The 27881-nt window shown below is 44.9% G+C and overlaps 15 protein-coding genes and 1 non-coding gene across 19 annotated transcripts, besides 2 other annotated features; 7 read left to right on the top strand and 9 right to left on the bottom strand.

Moving 5' to 3' along the window:
• Nucleotides 1-12: 12 nt before the first annotated feature.
• Nucleotides 13-872, bottom strand: alphaTry (alphaTrypsin). The gene has a single exon (NM_057423.4). The coding sequence runs from the start codon at nucleotides 843-845 to the stop codon at nucleotides 75-77; it is 771 nt and encodes a 256-aa protein (NP_476771.1). The 5' UTR covers nucleotides 846-872; the 3' UTR covers nucleotides 13-74.
• Nucleotides 873-989: 117 nt separating this feature from the next.
• Nucleotides 990-1819, bottom strand: epsilonTry (epsilonTrypsin). Its single transcript, NM_080373.3, has one exon. It carries the CDS (start codon nucleotides 1798-1800, stop codon nucleotides 1030-1032), a length of 771 nt encoding a protein of 256 aa, NP_525112.1. The 5' UTR covers nucleotides 1801-1819; the 3' UTR covers nucleotides 990-1029.
• Nucleotides 1820-2077: 258 nt separating this feature from the next.
• betaTry (betaTrypsin) lies at nucleotides 2078-3148 on the top strand. Of its 2 annotated transcripts, none has more exons than NM_001299385.1 (1): nucleotides 2078-3148. In NM_001299385.1, the coding sequence occupies exon 1, from the start codon at nucleotides 2095-2097 to the stop codon at nucleotides 2854-2856; it is 762 nt and encodes a 253-aa protein (NP_001286314.1). In that variant the 5' UTR covers nucleotides 2078-2094; the 3' UTR covers nucleotides 2857-3148. The 2 variants fall into 2 exon arrangements, with proteins under 2 accessions (NP_001286314.1, NP_524904.1); NM_080165.3 differs by having other exon boundaries at nucleotides 2078-2890.
• Nucleotides 3149-3340: 192 nt separating this feature from the next.
• Nucleotides 3341-4565: a mobile genetic element.
• Nucleotides 4566-4813: 248 nt separating this feature from the next.
• gammaTry (gammaTrypsin) lies at nucleotides 4814-5623 on the bottom strand. The gene has a single exon (NM_165823.3). It carries the CDS (start codon nucleotides 5606-5608, stop codon nucleotides 4847-4849), a length of 762 nt encoding a protein of 253 aa, NP_725034.1. The 5' UTR covers nucleotides 5609-5623; the 3' UTR covers nucleotides 4814-4846.
• Nucleotides 5624-6563: 940 nt separating this feature from the next.
• On the top strand, nucleotides 6564-7374 carry CG30031 (uncharacterized protein). Its single transcript, NM_165824.3, has one exon. The coding sequence runs from the start codon at nucleotides 6580-6582 to the stop codon at nucleotides 7339-7341; it is 762 nt and encodes a 253-aa protein (NP_725035.1). The 5' UTR covers nucleotides 6564-6579; the 3' UTR covers nucleotides 7342-7374.
• A 248-nt stretch (nucleotides 7375-7622) lies between these two features.
• Nucleotides 7623-8866: a mobile genetic element.
• Nucleotides 8867-9316: 450 nt separating this feature from the next.
• CG30025 (uncharacterized protein) lies at nucleotides 9317-10126 on the bottom strand. The gene has a single exon (NM_165825.2). It carries the CDS (start codon nucleotides 10110-10112, stop codon nucleotides 9351-9353), a length of 762 nt encoding a protein of 253 aa, NP_725036.1. The 5' UTR covers nucleotides 10113-10126; the 3' UTR covers nucleotides 9317-9350.
• A 945-nt stretch (nucleotides 10127-11071) lies between these two features.
• On the top strand, nucleotides 11072-11881 carry deltaTry (deltaTrypsin). The gene has a single exon (NM_078970.4). The coding sequence runs from the start codon at nucleotides 11086-11088 to the stop codon at nucleotides 11845-11847; it is 762 nt and encodes a 253-aa protein (NP_523694.2). The 5' UTR covers nucleotides 11072-11085; the 3' UTR covers nucleotides 11848-11881.
• Nucleotides 11867-12353, bottom strand: CG13202 (uncharacterized protein). Its single transcript, NM_136831.2, has 2 exons — nucleotides 12080-12353; nucleotides 11867-12018 (listed from the first exon to the last, which is right to left on the bottom strand). Exons 1-2 carry the CDS (start codon nucleotides 12223-12225, stop codon nucleotides 11919-11921), a joined length of 246 nt encoding a protein of 81 aa, NP_610675.1. The 5' UTR covers nucleotides 12226-12353; the 3' UTR covers nucleotides 11867-11918.
• Nucleotides 12354-12472: 119 nt separating this feature from the next.
• On the top strand, nucleotides 12473-13290 carry iotaTry (iotaTrypsin). Its single transcript, NM_078971.4, has one exon. The coding sequence runs from the start codon at nucleotides 12496-12498 to the stop codon at nucleotides 13252-13254; it is 759 nt and encodes a 252-aa protein (NP_523695.1). The 5' UTR covers nucleotides 12473-12495; the 3' UTR covers nucleotides 13255-13290.
• A 26-nt stretch (nucleotides 13291-13316) lies between these two features.
• Nucleotides 13317-13403, bottom strand: tRNA:SeC-TCA-1-1 (transfer RNA:Selenocysteine-TCA 1-1). The gene has a single exon. It is a non-coding gene; the product is annotated as a tRNA-Sec (tRNA).
• Nucleotides 13404-13654: 251 nt separating this feature from the next.
• Nucleotides 13655-14929, bottom strand: CG12384 (uncharacterized protein). The gene is made up of 4 exons (NM_136832.4): nucleotides 14841-14929; nucleotides 14711-14774; nucleotides 14089-14177; nucleotides 13655-14024 (listed from the first exon to the last, which is right to left on the bottom strand). Exons 2-4 carry the CDS (start codon nucleotides 14754-14756, stop codon nucleotides 13869-13871), a joined length of 291 nt encoding a protein of 96 aa, NP_610676.2. The 5' UTR covers nucleotides 14757-14774; nucleotides 14841-14929; the 3' UTR covers nucleotides 13655-13868.
• A 260-nt stretch (nucleotides 14930-15189) lies between these two features.
• On the bottom strand, nucleotides 15190-15916 carry ix (intersex). Its single transcript, NM_136833.2, has one exon. The coding sequence runs from the start codon at nucleotides 15836-15838 to the stop codon at nucleotides 15272-15274; it is 567 nt and encodes a 188-aa protein (NP_610677.1). The 5' UTR covers nucleotides 15839-15916; the 3' UTR covers nucleotides 15190-15271.
• Nucleotides 15917-16458: 542 nt separating this feature from the next.
• On the top strand, nucleotides 16459-17624 carry san (separation anxiety). The gene is made up of 3 exons (NM_080040.5): nucleotides 16459-16585; nucleotides 16712-17035; nucleotides 17268-17624. The coding sequence occupies exons 1-3, from the start codon at nucleotides 16578-16580 to the stop codon at nucleotides 17488-17490; spliced, it is 555 nt and encodes a 184-aa protein (NP_524779.1). The 5' UTR covers nucleotides 16459-16577; the 3' UTR covers nucleotides 17491-17624.
• A 28-nt stretch (nucleotides 17625-17652) lies between these two features.
• Gr47b (Gustatory receptor 47b) lies at nucleotides 17653-19158 on the top strand (the record flags this gene model as incomplete). The annotated part of the gene is made up of 3 exons (NM_165826.3): nucleotides 17653-18594; nucleotides 18658-18819; nucleotides 18882-19158. 3 exons carry the CDS (start codon nucleotides 17653-17655, stop codon nucleotides 19020-19022), a joined length of 1245 nt encoding a protein of 414 aa, NP_725040.2. The 3' UTR covers nucleotides 19023-19158.
• A 3304-nt stretch (nucleotides 19159-22462) lies between these two features.
• Nucleotides 22463-26040, top strand: CG13204 (uncharacterized protein). Of its 2 annotated transcripts, none has more exons than NM_136834.2 (3): nucleotides 22463-22854; nucleotides 24301-24451; nucleotides 24510-26040. In NM_136834.2, the coding sequence occupies exons 1-3, from the start codon at nucleotides 22668-22670 to the stop codon at nucleotides 25987-25989; spliced, it is 1818 nt and encodes a 605-aa protein (NP_610678.1). In that variant the 5' UTR covers nucleotides 22463-22667; the 3' UTR covers nucleotides 25990-26040. The 2 variants fall into 2 exon arrangements, with proteins under 2 accessions (NP_610678.1, NP_725042.1); NM_165827.2 differs by lacking the exon at nucleotides 22463-22854 and adding an exon at nucleotides 24039-24153.
• Nucleotides 26041-26052: 12 nt separating this feature from the next.
• Tapdelta (Translocon-associated protein delta) lies at nucleotides 26053-27088 on the bottom strand. 2 transcript variants are annotated; one of them, NM_001299386.1, is made up of 2 exons: nucleotides 26526-27088; nucleotides 26053-26466 (listed from the first exon to the last, which is right to left on the bottom strand). In NM_001299386.1, exons 1-2 carry the CDS (start codon nucleotides 26763-26765, stop codon nucleotides 26206-26208), a joined length of 501 nt encoding a protein of 166 aa, NP_001286315.1. In that variant the 5' UTR covers nucleotides 26766-27088; the 3' UTR covers nucleotides 26053-26205. The 2 variants fall into 2 exon arrangements, with proteins under 2 accessions (NP_001286315.1, NP_610679.1); NM_136835.4 differs by having other exon boundaries at nucleotides 26526-26916.
• Between the last annotated feature and the right edge of the window lie 793 nt (nucleotides 27089-27881).

Consider the following 27881-nt stretch of genomic DNA (forward strand, 5'->3'; position numbering starts at 1 on the left):
TACAAATCATCTATGTTCTGAATGGCAAATATTTATTGAAGGCTTTTGACACATCCAACCTACTGGGTACCAGCTTAGATGCTGTTAGCAGTGCTCACCACCCAAGAGCGGAGGACAGCAACATCGGCATAGACACCGGGGTAGTTGGAGTAAGCGCATCCGTATCCCCAGGAGACAACACCGACGAGGACTCCGCCGGAGACCAGTGGGCCACCGGAGTCACCCTGGCAGGCATCCTTGCCGCTGGCAGCAGCGCAGATCATGGTGTTGCGGATCTGGCTACCGTATCCGTAGGTGGAGGAAGCACACTGGCTCTGGCTAACGATGTTCACGTTCACGTACTGCAGCTGGGAGGGGATGGAGCTGGATCCGGACGACTGGGTACCCCAACCGGAAACGGCGGCAGAGGCTCCGTTAGCTGGGTTGTAAGTGGCCAGGCTAATAGCCTTGATGCTTGAGCTGAAGCTCAGGGAAGAGCTCAGACGGATGACAGCGATGTCGTTGACCATGGTGTTAGCGTTGTATCCCTCGTGGTTCTTGAAAGAGGAAACCTTGGCGACGACGCCACCAGAGCTCCAGTAGGTGGATCCAGCACGGACCTGCAGGACTGAAGCGGACACGGACTGCAGACAGTGAGCGGCGGTCACAATGATGTTGGCAGAGTAGATGGATCCACCGCAGGAGTGGCTGCCACTGCGCTGCAGGGAGATCTGCCAGGGGAAGCTGCTGATGGTGGTAGCAGAGCCGCCGACAATGCGGCCATCCAACTGAGGCAGGAGTCCCTCAGGGACGGTGCCTCCCAGGGCGCAGACCACGGCGGACAAGAGGATCACGATCTTCAACATGATGGGCGTTGCTAACAAGTGCTGGCTTACATGCCGCCCGTCCAACCTTATATACAGCCCACGCTACAATTCTTATCTAGCCGCAATTTCGAGGGCTTTACACCTGCGACGCAATTGGGCCCAAATAGAGAAACAGATATCAATGCTGATTCAATTGCGATTTATTTCAAGTGTTTGTCTGGCTTTACACCTCCTCGGCGGTCCTCTCGATCCACTCGTGGAAGTGGGCAACGTCGGCGTAGACACCGGGATACCTCACATCACCGCATCCATAGCCCCAGGACACAACACCGACAAGGCGGTCTCCGGAGACAAGTGGGCCACCGGAGTCACCCTGGCAGGCATCCTTGTGTGGGGCGTAGGCGCAGAGCATGGTGTCCTTGATCTTCTTTCCGTATCCGAACTCATCCGAGCGGCAACGCGACACATCGATGATCTCCAGATCAACGGCCAGCAGATGATCGGGAATGGTGCTGCCACCGGACTCGGTGGTGCCCCAGCCGGAAACCACGGCGGTGGCGCCCTCACGAGGGTTGGAGTCGGCAATACGGATCTCGCGAATGCTGGAGCGGAAGCTCAGATCGGACTCGATGCGAATAATAGCAATGTCGTTGACCATGGTGCGGGAGTTGTAGCCCTCGTGGTTGCGGAAGGAGCGAACGGAGTGGACACTGCCGCCGGAGCGCCAGTAGGTGCTGCCCACACGAATCTTCAGGTCCTTGGCCTCAATCGACTGCAGGCAGTGAGCGGCGGTGATCACAATGTCGTGGGAGTAGATGGATCCACCGCAGAAGTGTGATCCATAGCGCTGCAAGGACACCTGGTAGGGATGGGCGTCGATGCTGGTCTCATAACCACCGACGATACGACCATCCAACTGGGGCAGCAGGCCATCGGGAATGGTGCCAGCCAAGGCGCAGGCCAAAACGGAAAGAAGTACCGCGAATTTCAACATTTTAATCGTTTGTATGCTGATTCGCGGATCAAAACCCCTTTTATACAGTCCCCGCGGCAAATATCTCCACTTGATTGACAGCTGCAACTTCAGCATAATTGTTGCGTCATTTTCACCATCGATATAGGCGGTGATATTTAGAAATAATCAGCTTATCACACGACGACCACTCCACATCGTTATCCACTTTAACCACGAGGAATCTCACTTGTCCATTGATTAAACGCCTCCCGAGATAGTGACCCCCGATATAAGCACACTTTTCGGTTCGAAGAGTATCCATTCAATCGCACCATGCTGAAGTTCCTGATCCTGTTGTCGGCTGTAGCCTGCGCCCTGGGAGGCACCATCCCCGAGGGTCTCCTGCCCCAGTTGGATGGCCGCATTGTCGGCGGTACTGCTACCACCATCAGCAGCTTCCCCTGGCAGATCTCCCTGCAGCGCAGTGGCAGCCACTCCTGCGGTGGATCCATCTACTCCGCCAGGGTGATCGTGACCGCCGCTCACTGCCTGCAGTCCGTGTCCGCCTCCTCCCTGCAGATCCGCGCCGGATCCAGCTACTGGAGCTCTGGTGGCGTCGTCGCCAAGGTTTCCTCTTTCAAGAACCACGAGGGTTACAACGCCAACACCATGGTCAACGACATCGCTGTGCTCCATCTGAGCTCCTCTCTGAGCTTCAGCTCCACCATCAAGGCCATCGGTCTGGCTAGCTCCAACCCCGCCAACGGTGCTGCTGCCTCCGTCTCCGGATGGGGTACCGAGTCCTCTGGCTCCAGCTCCATTCCCTCCCAGCTGCGTTATGTCAACGTGAACATCGTCAGCCAGAGCCGGTGCTCTTCTTCCTCCTATGGCTACGGAAACCAGATCAAGAGCTCCATGATCTGCGCTTTTGCCAGCGGCAAGGACTCGTGCCAGGGTGACTCCGGTGGCCCACTGGTCTCCGGCGGAGTCCTCGTCGGTGTTGTCTCCTGGGGATACGGATGTGCTGCCGCTAACTACCCCGGTGTCTATGCCGATGTTGCTGCCCTCCGCTCCTGGGTGATCAACAACGCCTAATTATTTTTCGAAATAAATCATATATGAACAGTTTATGACGGTCGTCAGTTTATTTTAAAAGATGGTCTTAGTTAAAAATCAGGACACAGGGTTCACATTTTTAGATGGTAATGACTGTTCGAGTGCAATGACTATTAGATATAGTGAGTTGTGCAAGCAGTAAAGGGACTGCTTTTAGGACTATGGAAATTGATTGATTGGATTTAACTATCCCCATATTCTGTTAGAATGCCCTAAGGATTATTAGCGTGATTGGAATTGTAAACAACTAGGCATTATTAAGAAGCAAACTTGCGCAATGTAGTCGTAAATAAAACATGCATTTTTAACTACAACTTTAAAGCTCTATTAGTTTTCCAAGACTGTACGTTAGGCGGATAGGGAAATCTAGATCATGATCAAGAAGAATATGAATTTTATAGGCTCGATACGCATCATTCTACATAAGACTTACTTTATAACGATATATTCGTAACCATTTTATTTTTATACTCTTTACTCGTAGAGTAAAAGTGTATAATAGATTCGTTTAAATGTATCTAACAGCTACAAGTTAGTGTTTCCAATCATATAATGTACATATATTCTTGATCAGGATCGATAGCCCCATCCGTCTGTCGAGTTTCTTAGCAACTATAAAAGCTAGAAGCTTGAGATTAGGCATACAGATTCTAGAGACATAGACCCATATTTCCCCTTTCCCCTCCTCCCCTCCCTCCCCTCCCACAATTTTGAAAAATATTTTGATTTTTTTTCACATTTTTATTGTTTTGTAAATTTGTATCGATTCGCCAAAAATATTTTTGCCACGCCCACTCTAACGCCCACAAACCAATCAAAACTTTTTTTTCATTCATTCATTCATTCATTTCATTCATTAATTTCATTCATTCATTTCATTCATTAATTTCATTCATTCATTTCATTCATTAATTTCATTCATTTCATTCATTTCATTCATTTCATTCATTTCATTCATTTCATTCATTTCATTCATTTCATTCATTTCATTCATTTCATTCATTTCATTCATTTCATTCATTTCATTCATTTCATTCATTTCATTCATTTCATTCATTTCATTCATTTCATTCATTTCATTCATTTCATTCATTTCATTCATTTCATTCATTTCATTCATTTCATTCATTTCATTCATTTCATTCATTTCATTCATTTCATTCATTTCATTCATTTCATTCATTTCATTCATTTCATTCATTTCATTCATTTCATTCATTTCATTCATTTCATTCATTTCATTCATTTCATTCATTTCATTCATTTCATTCATTTCATTCATTTCATTCATTTCATTCATTTCATTCATTTCATTCATTTCATTCATTTCATTCATTTCATTCATTTCATTCATTTCATTCATTTCATTCATTTCATTCATTTCATTCATTTCATTCATTTCATTCATTTCATTCATTTCATTCATTTCATTCATTTCATTCATTTCATTCATTTCATTCATTTCATTCATTTCATTCATTTCATTCATTTCATTCATTTCATTCATTCATTTATATCATTCATTCATTTCATTCATATCATTCATTCATTTCATTCATTCATTTTCACTGTGGAGTTTCTATCGATATGCCAGAAGAAAGATGCTAGTTCGTTCACCCTGACACTAGCTGAGTAACGAGAGTATCTGATAGTCGGGGAACTCGAATATAGCATTCTCTTTTGTTAAAGAGTAAGTTCGGTTAACATAAGTTAAACTATGTAGTAATTGATCGAAAACGGGTACCTCAACAAATTACCTTTAATTTATTAAAATGATTTAAACCATTATTAACCTCCCGACAGAAATCTAGGTGTTTGTTATTTTTCAGGAGGTGAGAATACATTTTTTAGAAGGTTTCCTTTCCCATTTGCTGAATAAGACACATTACTGTTGAATCAGTAATAGGTCAAAACCACAATGAAACATAATAAAAGTAATATCCAAACTGAAATTTATTTCGCATACTTCTTAGGCATTGCTAATAACCCAGGAGCGGAGGGCAGCAACATCGGCATAGACACCGGGGTAGTTGGAGTAAGCGCATCCGTATCCCCAGGAGACAACACCGACGAGGACTCCGCCGGAGACCAGTGGGCCACCGGAGTCACCCTGGCAGGCATCCTTGCCGCTGGCAGCAGCGCAGATCATGGTGCTGCGGATCTGGCTACCGTATCCGTAGGTGGAGGAAGCACACTGGCTCTGGCTAACGATGTTCACGTTCACGTACTGCAGCTGGGAGGGGATGGAGCTGGATCCGTAGGAGAGAGTGCCCCATCCGGAGACGGAGGCCGCAGCGCCGTTGGCGGGGTTGGAGCTAGCCAGACCGATGGCCTTGATGGTGGAGCTGAAGGTCAGGGCGCCGTTGATCTTGATGATGGCAATGTCGTTGACCATGGTGTTGGCGTTGTAGCCCTCGTGGTTCTTGAAGGAGGACACAGAGAAGGTGACACCGCCGGAGCTCCAGTAGCTGGATCCAGCACGGATCTGCAGGACGGAAGCGGACACGGACTGCAGACAGTGAGCGGCGGTCACGATGACGTTGCTGGAGTAGATGGATCCACCGCAGGAGTGGCTTCCACTGCGCTGCAGGGAGATCTGCCAGGGGAAGCTGCTGATGGTGGTAGCAGAGCCGCCGACAATGCGGCCATCCAACTGAGGCAGGAGTCCCTCAGGGACGGTGCCTCCCAGGGCGCAGGCTACTGCAGACAACAAGATCACGAACTTCAGCATGGTGCGAATCCAATGAGTTGACTCTAAACTGGACACCCCTTTTATACAGGGACCTATCTCTTTGTGGCGCTCTTATCATAAATTTCAATTATTTTTATCACTTGCTTGTCAGGGAAATCCAAAATATTTTTTAAATGTGTGACCGACAAATAGATTTCGCGAATAAGAAGTATATACGTATACAAAGTCCAGATTCATGCCAAACGATTTTTTTTTGCAATAAGTTGGTCATTTAAATAGCTTGAAAAAGATAGTCACATAAAGATATCGGGGTTTAAACGAAATTAAAACAATTTATATTTCTATAAACAATTTATTGTGTTTTAAATAAACAGACACCATAATTTTTTAAAAGAAATTATATAACTTATGAGAAACATCATGAGCATTACTAGAAAACAATGCAATTGAACGCATAATCATGTAATTAAAATTAATGCAAAGGCGATTAAATTGTTCTTAAAATTAATGGTTTTACAAAATTCACAAATTAAAATGCTAAACAGTTATTTTCTTTTAAAAAGCCAATAATATTAATAGTTATGCACACAATTATGTATAATAATTGGATTAGATTAGAACTAAATCAAGTTGAATGACAAGCATCCACTTTTAAAAAATTCCACAATGTTATTGTACAAGTTTAATCCCCTATTTAAATATGTAAGTCGAAAAAAGACGTTCCCATCAATACCTTGCAAATTAAATATAATAAAAAGAACGCGAATTATTTAGAAAGGTAATATAAAAGTAGTTACACTTTCCTTGCATTTTTATTTATTTTTGTGATAAAGAGCCGTGCGACTTCTGAGTTGTGGAATATCATTTGGGCACTTCAACGGTATTATTTGGGTTTTCCTGACACGCAGGTGATAAAAATAATTGAAAGTTGTGATTATAGTGCCAAGAACAGATTGGAAACTCGTATAAAAGGGGTGTCCAGTTTAGAGTCAACTCATTGGATTCGCACCATGCTGAAGTTCGTGATCTTGTTGTCTGCAGTAGCCTGCGCCCTGGGAGGCACCGTCCCTGAGGGACTCCTGCCTCAGTTGGATGGCCGCATTGTCGGCGGCTCTGCTACCACCATCAGCAGCTTCCCCTGGCAGATCTCCCTGCAGCGCAGTGGAAGCCACTCCTGCGGTGGATCCATCTACTCCAGCAACGTCATCGTGACCGCCGCTCACTGTCTGCAGTCCGTGTCCGCTTCCGTCCTGCAGATCCGTGCTGGATCCAGCTACTGGAGCTCCGGCGGTGTCACCTTCTCTGTGTCCTCCTTCAAGAACCACGAGGGCTACAACGCCAACACCATGGTCAACGACATTGCCATCATCAAGATCAACGGCGCCCTGACCTTCAGCTCCACCATCAAGGCCATCGGTCTGGCTAGCTCCAACCCCGCCAACGGCGCTGCGGCCTCCGTCTCCGGATGGGGCACTCTCTCCTACGGATCCAGCTCCATCCCCTCCCAGCTGCAGTACGTGAACGTGAACATCGTTAGCCAGAGCCAGTGTGCTTCCTCCACCTACGGATACGGTAGCCAGATCCGCAGCACCATGATCTGCGCTGCTGCCAGCGGCAAGGATGCCTGCCAGGGTGACTCCGGTGGCCCACTGGTCTCCGGCGGAGTCCTCGTCGGTGTTGTCTCCTGGGGATACGGATGCGCTTACTCCAACTACCCCGGTGTCTATGCCGATGTTGCTGCCCTCCGCTCCTGGGTTATTAGCAATGCCTAAGAAGTATGCGAAATAAATTTCAGTTTGGATATTACTTTTATTATGTTTCATTGTGGTTTTGACCTATTACTGATTCAACAGTAATGTGTCTTATTCAGCAAATGGGAAAGGAAACCTTCTAAAAAATGTATTCTCACCTCCTGAAAAATAACAAACACCTAGATTTCTGTCGGGAGGTTAATAATGGTTTAAATCATTTTAATAAATTAAAGGTAATTTGTTGAGGTACCCGTTTTCGATCAATTACTACATAGTTTAACTTATGTTAACCGAACTTACTCTTTAACAAAAGAGAATGCTATATTCGAGTTCCCCGACTATCAGATACTCTCGTTACTCAGCTAGTGTCAGGGTGAACGAACTAGCATCTTTCTTCTGGCATATCGATAGAAACTCCACAGTGAAAATGAATGAATGAAATGAATGAATGATATGAATGAAATGAATGAATGATATAAATGAATGAATGAAATGAATGAAATGAATGAAATGAATGAAATGAATGAAATGAATGAAATGAATGAAATGAATGAAATGAATGAAATGAATGAAATGAATGAAATGAATGAAATGAATGAAATGAATGAAATGAATGAAATGAATGAAATGAATGAAATGAATGAAATGAATGAAATGAATGAAATGAATGAAATGAATGAAATGAATGAAATGAATGAAATGAATGAAATGAATGAAATGAATGAAATGAATGAAATGAATGAAATGATATGAAATGAATGAAATGAATGAAATGAATGAAATGAATGAAATGAATGAAATGAATGAAATGAATGAAATGAATGAAATGAATGAAATGAATGAAATGAATGAAATGAATGAAATGAATGAAATGAATGAAATGAATGAAATGAATGAAATGAATGAAATGAATGAAATGAATGAAATGAATGAAATGAATGAAATGAATGAAATGAATGAAATGAATGAAATGAATGAAATGAATGAAATGAATGAAATGAATGAAATGAATGAAATGAATGAAATGAATGAAATGAATGAAATGAATGAAATGAATGAAATGAATGAAATGAATGAAATGAATGAAATGAATGAAATGAATGAATGAAATGAATGAATGAAATTAATGAATGAAATGAATGAATGAAATTAATGAATGAAATGAATGAATGAAATTAATGAATGAAATGAATGAATGAATGAATGAAAAAAAAGTTTTGATTGGTTTGTGGGCGTTAGAGTGGGCGTGGCAAAAATATTTTTGGCGAATCGATACAAATTTACAAAACAATAAAAATGTGAAAAAAATCAAAATATTTTTCAAAATTGTGGGAGGGGAAATATGGGTCTATGTCTCTAGAATCTGTATGCCTAATCTCAAGCTTCTAGCTTTTATAGTTGCTAAGAACTCGACAGACGGATGGGGCTATCGATCCTGATCAAGAATATATGTACATTATATGATTGGAAACACTAACTTGTAGCTGTTAGATACATTTAAACGAATCTATTATACACTTTTACTCTACGAGTAAAGAGTATAAAAATAAAATGGTTACGAATATATCGTTATAAAGTAAGTCTTATGTAGAATGATGCGTATCGAGCCTATAAAATTCATATTCTTCTTGATCATGATCTAGATTTCCCTATCCGCCTAACGTACAGTCTTGGAAAACTAATAGAGCTTTAAAGTTGTAGTTAAAAATGCATGTTTTATTTACGACTACATTGCGCAAGTTTGCTTCTTAATAATGCCTAGTTGTTTACAATTCCAATCACGCTAATAATCCTTAGGGCATTCTAACAGAATATGGGGATAGTTAAATCCAATCAATCAATTTCCATAGTCCTAAAAGCAGTCCCTTTACTGCTTGCACAACTCACTATATCTAATAGTCATTGCACTCGAACAGTCATTACCATCTAAAAATGTGAACCCTGTGTCCTGATTTTTAACTAAGACCATCTTTTAAAATAAACTGACGACCGTCATAAACTGTTCATATATGATTTATTTCGAAAAATAATTAGGCGTTGTTGATCACCCAGGAGCGGAGGGCAGCAACATCGGCATAGACACCGGGGTAGTTGGAGTAAGCGCATCCGTATCCCCAGGAGACAACACCGACGAGGACTCCGCCGGAGACCAGTGGGCCACCGGAGTCACCCTGGCAGGCATCCTTGCCGCTGGCAGCAGCGCAGATCATGGTGCTGCGGATCTGGCTACCGTATCCGTAGGTGGAGGAAGCACACTGGCTCTGGCTAACGATGTTCACGTTCACGTACTGCAGCTGGGAGGGGATGGAGCTGGATCCGTAGGAGAGAGTGCCCCATCCGGAGACGGAGGCCGCAGCGCCGTTGGCGGGGTTGGAGCTAGCCAGACCGATGGCCTTGATGGTGGAGCTGAAGGTCAGGGCGCCGTTGATCTTGATGATGGCAATGTCGTTGACCATGGTGTTGGCGTTGTAGCCCTCGTGGTTCTTGAAGGAGGACACAGAGAAGGTGACACCGCCGGAGCTCCAGTAGCTGGATCCAGCACGGATCTGCAGGACGGAAGCGGACACGGACTGCAGACAGTGAGCGGCGGTCACGATGACGTTGCTGGAGTAGATGGATCCACCGCAGGAGTGGCTTCCACTGCGCTGCAGGGAGATCTGCCAGGGGAAGCTGCTGATGGTGGTAGCAGAGCCGCCGACAATGCGGCCATCCAACTGAGGCAGGAGTCCCTCAGGGACGGTGCCTCCCAGGGCGCAGGCTACTGCAGACAACAAGATCACGAACTTCAGCATGGTGCGAATCCAATGAGTTGACTCTAAACTGGACACCCCTTTTATACGAGTTTCCAATCTGTTCTTGGCACTATAATCACAACTTTCAATTATTTTTATCACCTGCGTGTCAGGAAAACCCAAATAATACCGTTGAAGTGCCCAAATGATATTCCACAACTCAGAAGTCGCACGGCTCTTTATCACAAAAATAAATAAAAATGCGAGGAAAGTGTAACTACTTTTATATTACCTTTCTAAATAATTCGCTTTCTTTTTATTATATTTAATTTTTGCAAGGTATTGATGGGAACGTCTATTTTCGACTTACATATTTAAATAGGGGATTAAACTTGTACAATAACATTGTGGAATTTTTTAAAAGTGGATGCTTGTCATTCAACTTGATTTAGTTCTAATCTAATCCAATTATTATACATAATTGTGTGCATAACTATTAATATTATTGGCTTTTTAAAAGAAAATAACTGTTTAGCATTTTAATTTGTGAATTTTGTAAAACCATTAATTTTAAGAACAATTTAATCGCCTTTGCATTAATTTTAATTACATGATTATGCGTTCAATTGCATTGTTTTCTAGTAATGCTCATGATGTTTCTCATAAGTTATATAATTTCTTTTAAAAAATTATGGTGTCTGTTTATTTAAAACACAATAAATTGTTTATAGAAATATAAATTGTTTTAATTTCGTTTAAACCCCGATATCTTTATGTGACTATCTTTTTCAAGCTATTTAAATGACCAACTTATTGCAAAAAAAAATCGTTTGGCATGAATCTGGACTTTGTATACGTATATACTTCTTATTCGCGAAATCTATTTGTCGGTCACACATTTAAAAAATATTTTGGATTTCCCTGACAAGCAAGTGATAAAAATAATTGAAATTTATGATAAGAGCGCCACAAAGAGATAGGTCCCTGTATAAAAGGGGTGTCCAGTTTAGAGTCAACTCATTGGATTCGCACCATGCTGAAGTTCGTGATCTTGTTGTCTGCAGTAGCCTGCGCCCTGGGAGGCACCGTCCCTGAGGGACTCCTGCCTCAGTTGGATGGCCGCATTGTCGGCGGCTCTGCTACCACCATCAGCAGCTTCCCCTGGCAGATCTCCCTGCAGCGCAGTGGAAGCCACTCCTGCGGTGGATCCATCTACTCCAGCAACGTCATCGTGACCGCCGCTCACTGTCTGCAGTCCGTGTCCGCTTCCGTCCTGCAGATCCGTGCTGGATCCAGCTACTGGAGCTCCGGCGGTGTCACCTTCTCTGTGTCCTCCTTCAAGAACCACGAGGGCTACAACGCCAACACCATGGTCAACGACATTGCCATCATCAAGATCAACGGCGCCCTGACCTTCAGCTCCACCATCAAGGCCATCGGTCTGGCTAGCTCCAACCCCGCCAACGGCGCTGCGGCCTCCGTCTCCGGATGGGGCACTCTCTCCTACGGATCCAGCTCCATCCCCTCCCAGCTGCAGTACGTGAACGTGAACATCGTTAGCCAGAGCCAGTGTGCTTCCTCCACCTACGGATACGGTAGCCAGATCCGCAGCACCATGATCTGCGCTGCTGCCAGCGGCAAGGATGCCTGCCAGGGTGACTCCGGTGGCCCACTGGTCTCCGGCGGAGTCCTCGTCGGTGTTGTCTCCTGGGGATACGGATGCGCTTACTCCAACTACCCCGGTGTCTATGCCGATGTTGCTGCCCTCCGCTCCTGGGTTATTAGCAATGCCTAAAAAGTGTGCGAAATAAAACGTATATTCTGACTATAAACTTGGTCTTTTATTTTTATTGCGCAATTAACAAATTAATCCCGGGCCGCCGAGTTCCATAGTCGATTCTTCGTCTTAAAATTCGCCTTGTCGCCCTTGGTCACTGGACGAAGATGAGCCGCATCCACTATGTTCCTGATGGCAATTGGCTTACATGCATTTTTCAATTTGAGACATGTTTATTTGTATTGCTTACTTGAATTCTTCGTAGTTCTGAGTGCTATAAACAGCCCTAAGTTTGGCATCGTTGCGCAGTTCATAGAGTTCTCCATCACGGATGCACTGCAAGCAGCTCTCCCGCAGACGGATAAGCTCCTCCGCGGTTATCTTCCAGTTATCCATGTCGGTATTATCTCTCAAAAGTCCTTTTTTCGATATTCACAACATCTAAATAAATTTGTTTGGCAATAGTTGCCTGGGCAACGTGTTTTCATATCGAACTAGAGAACCGGGTAAGGAGCAGTGCTGACCAAGACCAATCAAGGGTATCAGTAATATATACTAACGATAAGCCATCAATTAGCCGAAGATTAACTTTTACAGCCCTAGTAAAAAGCACGCCATGAAGGGGTTTCGTGGACAAATACGAGCAGTTTGCACTTGGCTTTCGGAATGGCTGTTTACGGAATAGTGGCTACGGTGCTGGTCCTTTTGCTGCTCGGCGATGCGTCAGATGTCGAGGCCACTGGACGAATTATTGGCGGAAGCGATCAGCTGATTCGTAACGCCCCCTGGCAGGTGTCTATTCAGATCAGTGCGCGCCACGAGTGCGGCGGAGTCATCTATAGCAAGGAGATCATCATCACAGCCGGACACTGTCTACATGAGAGATCCGTGACGCTGATGAAGGTGCGTGTGGGTGCACAGAATCACAACTACGGCGGCACATTGGTTCCTGTGGCGGCGTACAAAGTCCACGAGCAGTTTGATTCCCGCTTCCTGCACTACGACATTGCCGTGCTTCGTCTGTCCACACCACTGACCTTTGGCCTCTCAACGAGAGCCATCAATTTAGCCAGTACGAGTCCATCGGGTGGAACAACAGTCACTGTCACGGGTTGGGGCCACACTGATAATGGAGCCCTCTCCGATAGCTTGCAGAAGGCCCAGTTGCAGATCATCGATCGCGGAGAGTGTGCCTCGCAAAAGTTTGGCTACGGTGCGGATTTTGTGGGCGAGGAAACAATTTGCGCTGCCAGCACTGATGCAGATGCCTGTACGGGAGACTCTGGAGGTCCTTTGGTGGCCAGTAGCCAGCTGGTGGGCATTGTATCCTGGGGTTACCGGTGTGCGGACGACAACTACCCCGGTGTCTATGCCGATGTGGCGATTCTGCGACCTTGGATAGTCAAGGCGGCCAATGCCATATGAACAGATTTTGGAAAATAAAGACCATGCTTAAAAAAGTTTAAGAATGCAACTCCATTAATATTCGCCCCCCAGGTGGAATCGAACCACTTCGACGCAAATCGACTACGGATTTGAAGTCCGCACCCCGGACCACCGAAGTTCAGTGGGGCATTTAGTGTGCTAGAGTTTCCCTAATTATATACACGTTGTGCTGAATAAGCACTTGGGAATTTTAAGAGTACGTGTAGAGCAAATTCCAGTAGATCTGAGGGCAATATAGATAACATCGGAAATCACGAATTTCATGTATAGTGTTATATGTCTTCTTTGGTCAATGTTTTATCGCATCCAAGCTCACCAGGAACACCACGAGTTGGTTTAGGTAAAAATTTAAGATATACGCATTCGAAACGAATGTCTTGAAATCTATAAAAGGGATAAAGTTTATTACAAAATATTAACTCAGAAAATCAGCATTTTTAATTTATGGAATGCAGTGGCAAATGCATATATAAAATTAAAGAGTAAATATCGCATTCAAAGGCGATTTCAATACCATTGAGAGGACTCATAGAATTTCAACAAAAGATCAAAGAGATTAGATAATGATAATAGTTATTCCGCCCGAGTACGCATCACTTCCGTGGCTGCTGGATGTGGATCTGGGGCTTCTGCTGCACTGCAGCCGGTGGCTTGGGCGAGTGGGCCACCTGGGCGGAGGCGGGCGTAAAGTCCGTGTTGCCCTTGACGGGGGCACCGCTCACAGAGCCGGAGTTCACGGCAATGGGTTGCTTTAAAGGATTAGAGGATAAGTTAGTTTCCATTGAAAACCACATACTTATGTCAATAGCTCACTGTCAGTCCAGTACAATCCTCTGCATCCTTGGGCGCGCGTTCTGCCGTCGGCGCTTTGTGCTGCACAATTCGCATGCCACCAGCCTTCACTATAATTAAATAACAAAAACATATAGGGTTGGCAACAAATGAGGCTTGGCCACAGTAGCCGATTCAAGCCGTGTTTACGTAAAGCGGCTATTAAAAAGTAAGTAAGCCATACTAGTCGTCCAAAGTTGACATGTTATTATTTACATTGTACGAAGATGATTAAGTCAATGGCATTTTATAAACGTTAAGGATAAAATATAAGGCGTAAAAAGCTACTTTAAAAAGTAATAATTTCCTATTCAGTTAACGTTATTGTTTGAATTGCACGTGACGTCAGCATAAAGTACAAATACAAACATACATTTCTTGAAAGCTATGCGTTTGCTTGCCTGTGTTCGCTTATTTGTTTACTTATCAGCTTTGGCCGAAACAGGTTAAGATACTGATAAGGGCGCAGATATTCTGGCAATTGATTTGATTGGGTGCATTATTGATTGCCAACAAGGCAGTTTGTTCTTATAAGATTCAATTGCTGCCAAAAATCGAAAACTCGTCTGCATCGACACACACACACCAATGCAAGTGCACTTACATGCAGGTGGGTGTCCGGCCACAAGATTTGGTTGTTCATCTGCCATTTGTTCTGGTTTAGTAAGCTGAGGGTCGGAGAAGTTGAATAAATTAACGGCTTGTGCACAGTTAACAACAAAATGAGACCTTACCGCTTTTCTAGTTGTAAATAAATGCGCGGCACCGCTGTGTTTTGCTTTTGCGTTCTAATTGTGACACGTCCGACTGTTGTCTATCGAATTTTTAGCCTTTTCTCACTGGATGCGCAGTTACTCATCGACTGCTGCAACGCGTTCTCACTGCAAACATTTTCACAAATAGTGGTACACGAAATACAACTAGAATTTATTTTATTGCTCGATGTTTTTGTGTAACATGTTTTCTGTATGCAAACTAATGCCCACAAGCTATATTTATTTTATTATTTTCCCTTTTACTCTTCCGCCTGTAAAAACGTTGAGTATGGTAACACCATTTCGACTTTCCCAAACAAAGATCATTGTTATCTTATATCTAAGAATATTTATTTACTTAACTTAAGTGCATGCGTGTGAAATAATAAAACCTAATGCTACTACAACTATCAATCAGCCTGCGAAATGTTCTGCGCGGCACTAATCAGAGTGTCGTGTATATCCTTGGCGGACTGTATGTGAACGCGGACCGTGTTCAAGTAAGTGGGATACGAAATGGGGCCGGCGTTGTCCGGCATAAAGGTCTCCATGCGCATGGGAGTCACCGGACCGGGGAGATAGTGATTGGAGGAGTTCTGCTGCTGGAGGCACTGCATCGCCGTCTTCAAGTGGATCTCGATCTGGTCGCAACAGGCGTAAAAGTCTTCCAAGTGCTTGTCGAACCGCGGAACATGGTGGGCACCCGTGTCCCTCTTTAAGTTGTCCGCGAGATTGTTTTGCTGCAGCGCGAAGGCGCTCGACCGGATGGTGAGGAACATGGACTCCCGCAGTGGTCCCAGCAAACTCTTCACCCTGGAAATGTTGTCCAATTTTTCGGCCTGCTGCTGCTGCTGCAGTGGCTGTGGAGGCTGCTGCTGTTGATGCTGCACTGGTCCTGGGGGTCCCGATGGCGAGGATTGCATTACCTGCATCATTTGTGGCCCAGACATGGGCATCATGTTCATGTTGGGATTCATTTGGCACTCGAAATCGATGGATATTGGGGGAGAAAAATATTGAACAGCCGCGAATTGTTTTCTTTTTGTGAAGAAAAACCCGTTAGGAGATTTCTCACATTTGCGTTCGCGTACCCATGGCGAATATCGAATATAATATAAATATAACTAAGAGTTGCTAAAAAATACAAAAGTTGTACTGTAAATTTAAAAAATTCTTTAAAAAAAACTAGTTTAGAAACAAGGACTACCCAATATTTCATATTGTTACATACATAAAAGTGTATCTATAGCATAACTCACTACGAAAAAGTAGAGGTAACAATATGTTTTGAAATTAAAAGTTGGCCATTATTGAAAGTGTTCGTTCATATTCTAACTGTCAAACAAGTGATAGCTAATGTCAACCGACCGGAAAGAGCTGTCATCTCATTTAGTGTATGCGTATCCCAAATAAAAAACGATGTGTAATGTTTCATTTAGCATTGAGTGTTTTTAGTTCTGTTTTAATTAATTATTAGTTTTTGTTTATTGCTTAAAATAGTGTGAGCAAAAAAGTTTAGTTAGTAGTCTTAGATATGAAAATCAAATTTATCTTGCTATAAAATAGCTATTCTGGCCGGCGTCAATAACCGATAACGATAACTTGCGACCTGCAACCCGAACAATCAGGAACAGCTGAGGCGCTTAAAACACATTTTCCTATTACAATTTTCGGCGCAAAGCGCGTTGCTAAATCAACAGAAATCGTACAGACAACATGACTAGGTGAGTGGCTATCTTTGCCGGACCATTGGAGGATTGTGACTGCAGGAGATGCACCGGAATCATAACCTAAAAGTGCCGCTTGGGTCGGAAAAGCTAACCCATGTTCCTACCCTTTCCCGCTTGCAGGAGCAGCATCGAACTGGGCGACGTGACGCCCCACAACATCAAGCAGCTAAAGAAGCTCAACACCGTGGTTTTCCCGGTCTCCTACAATGACAAGTTTTACGTGGACGTCCTGGAGGCCGGCGAACTGGCCAAATTGGCCTACTACAACGACATTGTAGTGGGCGCCGTCTGTTGTCGCATCGACAACACTGAGAACCAGCGGCGCCTGTATATCATGACCCTAGGATGCCTCTCCCCGTACCGGCGCCTGGGCATCGGCACAGTTATGTTCGAGCACATTATGAACTTCGCCGAGAAGGACGGAAACTTCGACAGCATTTTTCTGTAAGAAAACTTATCATTAAGATTCGTGTGTTTTCGACACACCCCTGGGGAGCAATGTAGTTCGATTTTAATGTAACCTATAACTATTTAAGTGGGAAAGTTTAATTCCGGCCTATCTGGCTTATTTATCTATCCATTTAATACATAATATATATATTTTTGGCTAAGGAGGAAATAGGTTTATTTCGAAAATACTTTAGATCATGTTTTTTAATTCTGGTTATAATTTTAGACATGTGCAAATCAACAACAACGGAGCCATCGAGTTCTATAAGAAGTTTGGTTTCGAGATTGTTGACACCAAGGAGCAATACTATAAGCGCATCGAGCCGGCGGACGCTCATGTACTGCAAAAGACTCTGCGCCGCACTGCACCCAACTCAAACAGCACCGCCACCAGCACCACCGCGAACTCAAATTCACGTAGTAAAGCACGACAGTTCACATTTGTTTAAAGATGAATTTCAATATGTATAACAAACAGACATGTAGAGGCGGCCAAAACGATGTATTCAATTAGTCCGATCATATCTATGTGTAATCAATAATAATTACCCCTGCGCGGGAATAAATAGCTCTATACGGCTTGGCCAGTCGAAACTAACATTACTTGGGCAATGCAACGCGACGATGGCTTTGTCTACTGTTACGGAAACTTGTACAGCCTCCTGCTCTACTGGGGATTGGTCACAATCCGGGTGAGAAGTCCTGATCGTGGAGGTGCGTTTTCAAACAGGTGGACTGTGTGCTATGCCCTTTTCACGCGCTCCTTTATGGTTATCTGCTTTATGGCTACCGTGATGACTAAGCTGAGGGATCCCGAGATGTCCGCTGCCATGTTTGGACACCTTAGCCCGTTGGTCAAGGCAATATTCACCTGGGAGTGCCTCAGTTGCTCGGTCACCTACATTGAGTACTGCCTTTCGCTGGACTTGCAGAAGGACAGACACCTGAAACTCGTGGCTAGGATGCAAGAGTTCGATCGTTCCGTTTTGATGGTGTTCCCTCATGTTCAGTGGAACTATCGACGCGCTCGCTTGAAGTATTGGTATGGCACTGTGATTGTCGGCTTTTGCTTTTTCTCCTTTTCCATCTCACTGATCTTCGATACGACGCGTTGCACATGCGGCATACCGTCCACCTTGCTGATGGCCTTCACCTACACCTTGCTGACCAGTTCCGTAGGATTGCTGGGTTTCGTGCACATAGGTATTATGGACTTTATAAGGGTTCGTCTGCGTCTGGTGCAGCAGCTGCTTCACCAACTTTACCAAGCGGATGACAGTTCAGAGGTGCACGAAAGGATTGCTTATCTTTTCGAAATGTCCAAGCGCTGTTCGTTTCTCCTGGCGGAGTTAAACGGAGTTTTTGGATTCGCCGCAGCTGCTGGTATCTTTTATGATTTCACTATCATGACCTGCTTCGTGTACGTTATCTGCCAAAAGCTGCTGGAGAGAGAGCCCTGGGATCCCGAGTACGTGTACATGTTGCTGCACGTGGCCATACACACCTACAAAGTGGTCATTACTAGCACCTATGGGTATTTACTTCTGCGAGAGGTGGGTGACCTTATTTCCGTATGCAGAAACTTGCATTTCGCATCTCTATCTGGTTTTCTCTAGAAACGCAACTGTATGCATTTGTTGAGCCAATACTCGCGATACTTCTCCGGACAGGATGTGGCTCGCCGGAAAACGGAGGACTTTCAGCATTGGCGCATGCACAATCGGCAAGCGGCAATGGTGGGCAGCACAACCTTGCTAAGTGTTTCTACCATTTACCTGGTGGGTGATACCATGAGCCGCTCGGAAACCTGCCTGATCTGATCTTTTACTTATCCTGGCAGGTGTACAACGGAATGGCCAACTATGTGATTATCCTGGTGCAGCTGCTATTTCAACAACAGCAAATCAAAGATCACCAGTTGACATCGGGCAAAGATGTGGACATTGTGGGCCCAATGGGACCCATCACTCACATGGATTGAAATAGTTGCAATTACATTGAAAAAAATTAGCTTATCTTTATTACGTATACTACGTATCTTAACACGTTGCAATAAAACGGTTTGGTTAATTACTTCTTTATAGTTCAGCTCCGAATTAAAACACACTCAGATCATCATAAAGGCGTTTGACAGTTTTGGTCCTGGCGCCTCCTTCGGTACTGATTGCCACTCAAATCCGTCGACGAGGATTTTGATCGCCGGCACAAAGTCGATAGAGAACTCATGGTACTTTGATTTGGCGGTAATGTTATGACAAATTTTTCTCGTCGATACCGCAAATGGTAGCATCTCATCCTGCAGCAATGGGACTTCAAAAGGATGCATAGTAAGAAATGATTAAGAAATCGATTTGTTATCTCATCCTATTACCAGAATTGAAGCTTTTAGAAACAAATGTGGAGGTCAAAAAAAACAGTTAGCTTAATTTTACTAAAAGGCCATTATTCAAGACATTCTTTACATAGAAGTTTTGTTATTCTGTGATTTGTTAACGTTTTTGAACTTGGTTTTAACATATATGTAAGGGGATTAGATACATCACCTTTGCGCTTAAATGTTGATAACGATCCTTTGACAAATACATACATACATGCATACATAAGTAATATAACATTTAACAGTTAAGTATATGAATACTGTCAGTTGATATCAAAGCGACTTATGCTGGTACAATCTTTCGAATTGAATGGATGTCTTTAGAAAACTTTAGTTTGGGTTTAATCAATGTTGCAAATATGCCAATTGGCTGGGTCAACACAAAATACAAAATAGTTCCTGGGGGTCAATCAGGTGGGTGTAGAATTAAGTAAATATGTATTGGTTGCAGATTGCATCAAAACTCCGTTAGGCGGTGTTCATATAAAAATCGCCTACATTAGGTATACGCATACCAATGGACTGAGTATATACATATGTATATTTGAAGTGTTTACATATATAGCTGTATGTACATACATATGTATATGTATGTATGTCTGTAGTATATACTGACGGCCGCATGTATATGCATGTTATACATATGTGCACACGCAAAGCGTTCGCCTACTCCGCAGCCCGGACATCGTTTATCGATTTGCGAAAGGCAACAACACACAGCGACGGCAGCTACTACAAAAACAATCAACAGCAGCTACAACAGCACAGCTATACCAGCGGCGGTAGGCCGCTCTCCCCCGCTCGCCACCCCCCGTTCCGACCAGCCAGCTAGCTGGCATAGACCATAGCCCATGGCCCGTAGCCCGCCCCCTTCCAGGCAACAACACCACAGACCCCCACAACACCCCACCCACTCTCTTTTTGCGGCACGGCTACATACAGCAGCGCACATACAAATGCACACACACACTGGGAAGGAACGGCCCACACACACCCATACATACACACACGTACAGACTGGCAGCCAGGCCTTCGACGTCGAACGCCACAACGCCCAGCGACCCACTACCCGCCCGCCTCTCCACACCCACCCTCTTTCCACTTCCCTCGCCCCCCATCATTCCACTAAATGCTGCTGCTGCTGCTGCCACTGATGCCTTTGTTGTTGTTGTTGCTTTCCCTGCTGTTTGGGGGCTGGCTGTTGGTGATGATGATGGTGATGTTGATGATGATGGCGGTGATGATGACGTTTGGAACTGGCAAACCGGGAGCTGTGGGTGCCAGAGGGAGGGGGTGGCGATGGTTGAAGAGAGGGGGGAAGTTGGTGGTGGGGGGAGGTAGAGCAAGAGCCGGCCGCCAGGACTTGTGCTGTGCCAAAAGAGTGAGTGAGAGAGGGACCGAGGGGCACAGAGGCGGAGACGTCGCTGCTGCGTGTGCGAGTGGGGGCGGGCAGGAAGATAGAAGGAGGGAACGAAGAGGTGAGGAAGGGAGAGGAGGCGAGACGAGAGAAAAGCGAAAAAATACTTATAATAAAAGCAACAAAAAACCCGCACAAGCTGAAGAGATACAAACGTACACACGCAGCCAAAGCGCACAAGCACACACACACAGGCGCCGTCGTCGTCGCCTGGCTAAATATTCGCCAATGTGTGTGTGTTTGTGTGTTAGTTTGGAAGGAGCCAAAGCGGTAGGTAAGTTAACTGGTCGTAGGTTCGCAACAACAAAACCAGAGTCGCAGCAGCACCAGCAGCAGCAAAAGAAAAAAAGAAGAAGAGGACGGCCAGTGAACGCGGTGAACGGGGGGGTTGCTGAGGAACGCGGATCGATGGAGCCATTTGGCTGAACCAGAAGCGAGTCCAGCAGCAAGAAAGGGGGCCCAGCGGCCGATTGTTCGCGCTTAAAGAATTTAAAGCTGAAGTAGCATCAGGAAGAGATATTAAAGGCATTTTATTTTTAAGCAACAGTAATTGGTTGCAAATATTTTATACTATGTACTGGCTTCCACGATAACAGGGTATACGATAACTTGGTAAAATTGTTCACAGGTTTTCAGGGTACCCTCCACATGGTGCTCCATGTACATACAAACATACACACATACGTATGTATGTTCTTACGCCCCTGAGCAGGCTCGCCCACTCTCCAATTTTGGCCGTCCTGCTCCCCCACCCTTGCAACACTCAATTTCAAACAAACCTCTTTTGCGCTCTTCTCACATCTTTCACTCTCTCAAAAGTGGCTGTCCTAGCGGTACCAAAAGCTCGGTTGAGACAAACTGATAAGGATAAGCAAAGATCACTCTCTTGATGCTCTCTTTGCACAATTCTCAATCGTTATGATATCCTTTCGATATGCCATTGCTTATGCTGTGACCTTGAACTTGGCTGGACGAAACGGGCACGTGACAATCAACAGTTCCATCTTCTGCATTTTAAAATGCATTTAAGCAGCTCTTGCAGCACATTTCGCCTGCCACAAAGTGCGGGCAGCATCGCAATTTTGTCGCGCCTGGGTTTCGTGTCCACACATATACATATGTATATGCATGTATGTATGTACACAAATACATACCTAGCACTATAGTGCAACTAGCCCTCTGGTTCTTCTTTCTATGTGGTTGCTGTTGCTGCTTTTTTCTTGTGGGCGGTTAACGCTCAAGCGGTGCGAACGCCCATGTTGCGCCCCTTCCCTGCCCTCCCACCTCCGCCAGCTCTCTGTTTTTTCGTCATGATGAGCTTGCCTGGCTGCCTGCTTGTTCTTGTTCTTCTTTACACGTCCTCCAACGACGTTCGCTGTTGGGGCCCCGCTTTTGCTGTTGCTGTTGTCGCTGGTGCTGCTGTTGCTGTTGCTGGTTGTTGTTGGTTCGGGCTGTCTATGCATGTATGTGTGAGTGTGCGTTCGTGTGTGAGTGTGCGCGCGCGGCGGTAGGTGGGGGCGGGGCGGGGCAGGGTGAATCAGGGGCGGTGCGGCATGGGGGAACGGTGGAGTGGGGAGCGTACTTGTGTGTGCATGCAGCTCTCGGCGGCGTCGTCGTCGTCGTCGTTTCATTCAAGTGTCCAACGTTTGCCGGAGCGGTCGCACACAGAACGGTAGTCGGATAGTCGGACGGTTGGCAGATTCCGATTTTTGCGCTCGCTCTCTCTCCCTCTCTCTCTCGTTAGCCCGCGCTCTCTCCTGCTGTGTACTGTTAGCAAGGAGGCGACCGAAAAATAAGAAGCTTGCCGAAACCGTTAGCAAAGCGCCGTTAGCATGAAGGATGTGAAAGTGGCGCGCGCAATTAGCGAGTCCTCGACTACGTCAGATAACACCTCCGATTTCATCGAGATCGTAAAGAAGTACGATGTGGTGTACAACAACCACAATCCGGATTACAAGAACGTTGAAGTGAAGCTGAAGGTTTGGACGCAAATCGCCGATGAGATAGGTCTTTCAGTGGGTAGGTAATAATTACAAGTAGCACCACCCCCTCGTCAGCCCGGCCCACCACCAAACCCCCTTCCACCCAGCAAATAAGAAGGAGGCGCAGGAAATTGAATTACGTAGAACCCACGCACACTGCTGCACTGTATATACATATGTATATGCATATATACAACCTTTGTATATGTACCTGAAAGCGGACAAACTCAAACCGCCCGGCCTGATATTTTTCGTACGCTGGTACATATACATATGTATATAGAAACTGTACGTTCATATGTGTGTGTGTATGTCAGTTGGAGTGCGGTCGGCAAATTGCAGCGAGAAGCAGAAACAAAAAAAATATAAGGAAAACACACTGGCACGCAGAAAAAACAAACAAAAACAGTCGATGAGCGAAAACTGCGCGCTCTCTGATGCTGAGAGAAAGAGCGAGAAAGATAGTGAACAGGCCGGAAGGGGCGGTTGTGGGAGTGGGTTGGCGAGAGCTTTTCAAAACAAAAACATTGCGCACGGTGTTGCCAGGTGCGAAACTTTTTCCCAAAACAAGCAACCACCTGTGCTGCAATTTTTAATAATATTATTATTATTATTATATTATAATATTGCCTATATAATTGTTATTTTAACTTTTAGTCAAACATAAATAAATGTGTAATATCATACATTAGTTATATTTTAATGTGTATTTTGTCTAAATAGAGCACCATGTATTCTTTAGTTCCCCTCGTAAACATTAAACATTTGTTACCGCCACGACGGTTTAATTTGGGATTAATTTTAATCTAGCATAACTTAAATGCTTTTGGAGCATACTTCCAATAAGAGCCCCAGAAGATACTAAGCATCGCTTTGCTTATATGTGTGTACAATATACAAAAGTCTCATAATTTTTAGAAATGAAACGTGTGTAAATGCTTTTTTTAATCTATTATAATATCTTACGAGCAATTCAGATGATAGGAATACCTTTTTGAATTGAATTTCAGAATATCACGATTAAATTTCTTTTGATTGCGGCTTTATATTCACCATATTGGCGAGCAGATCGCTTATTGCAAATTCTAATGAATTATATTATTAAAAACTCCAAACTGCATTCGCTGATTAAGTATTTCGTTGGTCATGAACGGCGGTCACACTGTCCGAAATTTAAATTTTAAACTTGACCCCACTATACATTTGTACATGGGCTAATGGAAAAAATTAAAAGAATATTTAAATCTGTGTTGAAATATGCTTTTGGTAGCTGACAACGTATTGAGCCGCATCCTTAAAAATTAGCAGTCCTGATAATAGAATCAGCGATAAGTTTGTGAGATGGTCTAAGCTTAAAACTTATTTTATCCTTAATCATTAAATAACGACTGAGAGTAATATTCAACAAAACACTTCCGATTTTTCAATGTTGCATACCACAATTATCAACATCTAATTTTTTCTTATTGCATTTGATTTTTAGAGGCCTCGAAACGGAAATGGAAAAATCTAAGGGACAGTTATACAAAGTATCTTCGCTCGTTTCGCGTAGGCACAAAGACATCCAAGAAGTACCAGTACTGGGCCCATGCAGATCACATGGATTTCCTAAAGCCCTTCCAGGGACCGGGCAGGTGAGTACTCCACATTGCAGCTCATTTGTACAATCGCCGAACTGATCATCTGTTTTAGGAACTCCGCGAATGGCAATGGAAAATCCAACGACGAGGACGACACAGAGTGTGATTTTGGCTACCAAGTTTTGGCCAAGGCGGCCAGCAATGGAGGCGAGGATGAGCTGAAGATAACCATTGCCACTGCATCGGCTGGTTGCTCATCCATGGGGACGCACACGGTTAATACCTATACTACCGCTTTAAGCAGTACTTCGGCGTCCGGCATAACATCAAGTTTGGGCGCGACCACGCCCCCGAATATGATCTCTCCAGGCAGCAATTTGGGCGGAACAGGAGGAGGTTCTGGGTCCGTGGGACCGCAAATCCACAACAGCAATAGCAACGGCAGTGCAACCGGAAGTCTAAACTGTGCTGCAGTGGCACCGCTCAGTTCGATGACTCCACCTGCCACCAGTGGCAGTAATTCCGCCGTAGTCTTGCCCCTGCCCATCTCACCCGCATCCTCAGTCGCTGCCGCAGCTGCTGCTGTCAGCAAGGCCAATGCAAATGCCCTGGCCTCTCTGGCTAACCATCTGCCCATGGGCTTGGGCGTGAGCGGACTGGCCCAGCAGATGTTCCCGCTAGCCACGCTCAAGGCGGCGGCAGTGGCTGCTGGTCTTCCCCTGCCACCTACGATCACGCCGCCTGGTTGCAGCACCGGCAGCGCAACCAACAGCAATGTCGGTTGTCTGATCATCGAGCCGCATCTCTTTGCGGCGGCGGACAACTTCAAGAAGGAACTGACAGCGGCTGCGGCAGCTGGAGCACCTTTGGGATTGTTCCAGAACCTGGCCAACCAAGTGCAGAACGCCAATCGTTTGAACGGCAGCTGCCCGAGCTTACCCATGGGTAATCCCACTCCTCCGCCGCCGCCGCCAGCGCCACCAGCCTCCAAGGTGCGAAGGGTACAACCTTCGCCGCAAACCACGGCCATCAACCTAAGTTGCTCCGGAGGGAATTCCGTACAAACGCAGCAGCAGCAGTCAATGCAAATGCCACAAATTCAACAGCAACAACAGCCGTCGCCCGCCAAAACGCGTAAGATTTGCGATCCGCGTTTTCCGAGCGATTGGGACGTCTCTGCCGTGCTACAGGCCAACAGAGAACTTGACGCAAACACTCTTTTCTTCTTGAGTCTGGCGCGGCAGGTGCGAGCTATGCCCATGAAATTCCAGTCGCTCGCCAAGATGCGTTGCATGCGAATCGTCAGTGATTTGGAGCTAGAGCTGGAGAACTTTGATTGCAACGGTGGAGCGCCACCGCCGGATGATTCAGGCGGAGGAGGAGCTGGGAATCTCAAGTACTGCAGCATAGATACTCCGCCACCGCCGCCGCAGGACGGCTCCGTGGTCATACCCCCGCCGCCAGTCGGCCCCGAGGGCTCCACGGAGCACTTTGTGTATGTGATGTCGCCGTCGCGTGTGGAGAGCATGATAGACATCTCCTCCGACGAGGAGGCGACCATGAATGGAGCGCCCTCCACGGGCCAGGTTTAAGCGTATTCGTACAAGTTATCTCTAAATTAAAATTAAATTAATCTCAACTAGGTTCCTTCGGTTGGTCTTTCAATCAGTTTATTTTGGAGCGGCGGGTGATCCGATGCTTAGGTGTACAAAATGTGGAAAAATCTCCGGGACCCGGCAATTTGATGGTACATGACTTTAGTGCGAATGAATTTCATTCAAAATCTCGATGACGAAGGCATCCTCTACTTAGGACTGCACCTTGCCCTTGGTGGTGAAGGCGAAGTATGCGAATCCGCCGACCAAGAAGGCGGCCAAAAGCTCAGCCTTGATCCAGGGACCCTTGTAGGCACCCTTGGTGGGCACGGAAATGTCGAGCAGCGACTTCACCGATGAAACCTTGTCGCCATCCCGCTGGGCCTTGCGCACATTGGCATAGCCATCCTCGTCGAAGAGACGCACCTGAACATTGCCGCTGCTGCCCTGCTTGATATCCTCCACCCAGCTCACCTAGTGCAGAACAGAGATTAGCCTTTGCACAAAACTTGACGGGGCTACTACTGGCTCACCTGGTACTTGTTGTCGCCCACCTTGGCCACCGGCACCACCTTGCCGCAGGGGAACTCGGCGAACAGGCTGGCGGGAGCGGCTCCGCTGCACTGCAGCGTGAACTCGCCCACATGGGCCAGCTGGGTCAGAATCGTGGCATCCTGGGTGCTGAAAGAGCTCACGGTGGCCTTGCAGCTACCGTAGACGCCGGACGCACAAACGGCGGCAATCAGGCAAATGGCGAACAGTTGACGGGACATCTTGATCAAGTTATGAGGTGGTTTTTATTTAGTAATCAATGGAATAGGCGGAACTCTACGGCTATCCAACTCGGCGACCTGCGACTTTCTTTCTCTCTGGAAGCGAACGCCACGACAGCACCATACATACGTCACGTCACTTGACAGCTACGAAAATTGCCGAAGTCGTACCAGTTCGATGGTCACACTGGTCGTGACCAGGGATGGCAACGCTCAGTCGAGAATAGCTACAAAATAGCTAGTAGCCCGTGGTAAATTTTTCCGATTTTTTACTTGTTATATCTAAAAATACAGTTTTAGAAAGCGGTTTTTTGTAGTTTCCTAATGACATCTATATGTTAAGATTTCTCCGGGAATGTTTGTCGTTCGAATATGATAGCAATTAGTACGTATACGTAAATGTTATAAAATTCATATAAAATTTGTATATACAAGTATTAAAAATAAGTGCGTATACATAAAAAATATAAAAATATGGGATTCATTTTATTTGGAATAAAGTTATTACTAATGATGTCAGTCCTGTCAAAATAAATCTTTCCTAATTATAGGGGCATTGAGATATGTAGACTTAATTTCCTCCCATATCAATTCAATTTCTAGCGATTTCAATTTCAAATATATAATTTGAAAATATCGAATTTTAAATAAAAAACAATTATATTAAAGTTAAATATTAATAAATTAAATTAAATTTATAAATAAAAATATAATGACAAATAGAATTCTTCACCAACAGGTTAAATTTTTGTAGTCTTACTTTGATTAAAAGACTAAAATTCTTATTAAATTATATTTATACAAAATTGTAATGTTTTAAGGAAAAATTGCTCAGCTATGATCGAGTACCGAATGCAATCCATCACTTTGGAGGATTCTGCTTTAGATCGCTATTGCGCTGATATTAAAAACATCAAAGTGAACTTTGATCAAATTGGTGGCTTAATTTGTACTTAGGCAAATACCCAAAGTTCCTTGTCTAAAACGTCTTTGAGGGGATTCCTTTTGCAATACATTTACGTTGGGCTGACTTCATTTAAAATATGTATGTAAGTATCTATTTAATTTAAAGTCAATAGATAAAGTCCAGGCCGTTCCAGTCACAGTAATTTCGTA

Source organism: Drosophila melanogaster, chromosome 2R (assembly GCF_000001215.4).
Source record: "Drosophila melanogaster chromosome 2R".
NCBI classification, from domain to species: domain Eukaryota; kingdom Metazoa; phylum Arthropoda; class Insecta; order Diptera; family Drosophilidae; genus Drosophila; species Drosophila melanogaster.

Bases quoted from the DNA above. Each gene is read 5' to 3' on its own strand.
- alphaTry (NM_057423.4), bottom strand. From the start codon at position 845: ATGTTGAAGATCGTGATCCTCTTGTCCGCCGTGGTCTGCGCCCTGGGA.
- epsilonTry (NM_080373.3), bottom strand. From the start codon at position 1,800: ATGTTGAAATTCGCGGTACTTCTTTCCGTTTTGGCCTGCGCCTTGGCT.
- betaTry (NM_001299385.1), top strand. From the start codon at position 2,095: ATGCTGAAGTTCCTGATCCTGTTGTCGGCTGTAGCCTGCGCCCTGGGA.
- gammaTry (NM_165823.3), bottom strand. From the start codon at position 5,608: ATGCTGAAGTTCGTGATCTTGTTGTCTGCAGTAGCCTGCGCCCTGGGA.
- CG30031 (NM_165824.3), top strand. From the start codon at position 6,580: ATGCTGAAGTTCGTGATCTTGTTGTCTGCAGTAGCCTGCGCCCTGGGA.
- CG30025 (NM_165825.2), bottom strand. From the start codon at position 10,112: ATGCTGAAGTTCGTGATCTTGTTGTCTGCAGTAGCCTGCGCCCTGGGA.
- deltaTry (NM_078970.4), top strand. From the start codon at position 11,086: ATGCTGAAGTTCGTGATCTTGTTGTCTGCAGTAGCCTGCGCCCTGGGA.
- CG13202 (NM_136831.2), bottom strand. From the start codon at position 12,225: ATGGATAACTGGAAGATAACCGCGGAGGAGCTTATCCGTCTGCGGGAG. The intron at 12,019-12,079 runs GTAAGCAATACA...AATTGCCATCAG, and splicing joins CAGAACTACGAAGAATTCAA to GAACATAGTGGATGCGGCTC.
- iotaTry (NM_078971.4), top strand. From the start codon at position 12,496: ATGGCTGTTTACGGAATAGTGGCTACGGTGCTGGTCCTTTTGCTGCTC.
- CG12384 (NM_136832.4), bottom strand. From the start codon at position 14,756: ATGGCAGATGAACAACCAAATCTTGTGGCCGGACACCCACCTGCAT. The intron at 14,178-14,710 runs GTAAGTGCACTT...ATTTAATTATAG, and splicing joins GGCCGGACACCCACCTGCAT to TGAAGGCTGGTGGCATGCGA. The intron at 14,025-14,088 runs GTGAGCTATTGA...AATCCTTTAAAG, and splicing joins AGGATTGTACTGGACTGACA to CAACCCATTGCCGTGAACTC.
- ix (NM_136833.2), bottom strand. From the start codon at position 15,838: ATGAATCCCAACATGAACATGATGCCCATGTCTGGGCCACAAATGATG.
- san (NM_080040.5), top strand. The intron at 17,036-17,267 runs GTAAGAAAACTT...TTATAATTTTAG, and splicing joins AACTTCGACAGCATTTTTCT to ACATGTGCAAATCAACAACA.
- CG13204 (NM_136834.2), top strand. From the start codon at position 22,668: ATGAAGGATGTGAAAGTGGCGCGCGCAATTAGCGAGTCCTCGACTACG. The intron at 22,855-24,300 runs GTAGGTAATAAT...TTTGATTTTTAG, and splicing joins TGAGATAGGTCTTTCAGTGG to AGGCCTCGAAACGGAAATGG. The intron at 24,452-24,509 runs GTGAGTACTCCA...CATCTGTTTTAG, and splicing joins CCCTTCCAGGGACCGGGCAG to GAACTCCGCGAATGGCAATG.
- Tapdelta (NM_001299386.1), bottom strand. From the start codon at position 26,765: ATGTCCCGTCAACTGTTCGCCATTTGCCTGATTGCCGCCGTTTGTGCG. The intron at 26,467-26,525 runs GTGAGCCAGTAG...GTTCTGCACTAG, and splicing joins TGGGCGACAACAAGTACCAG to GTGAGCTGGGTGGAGGATAT.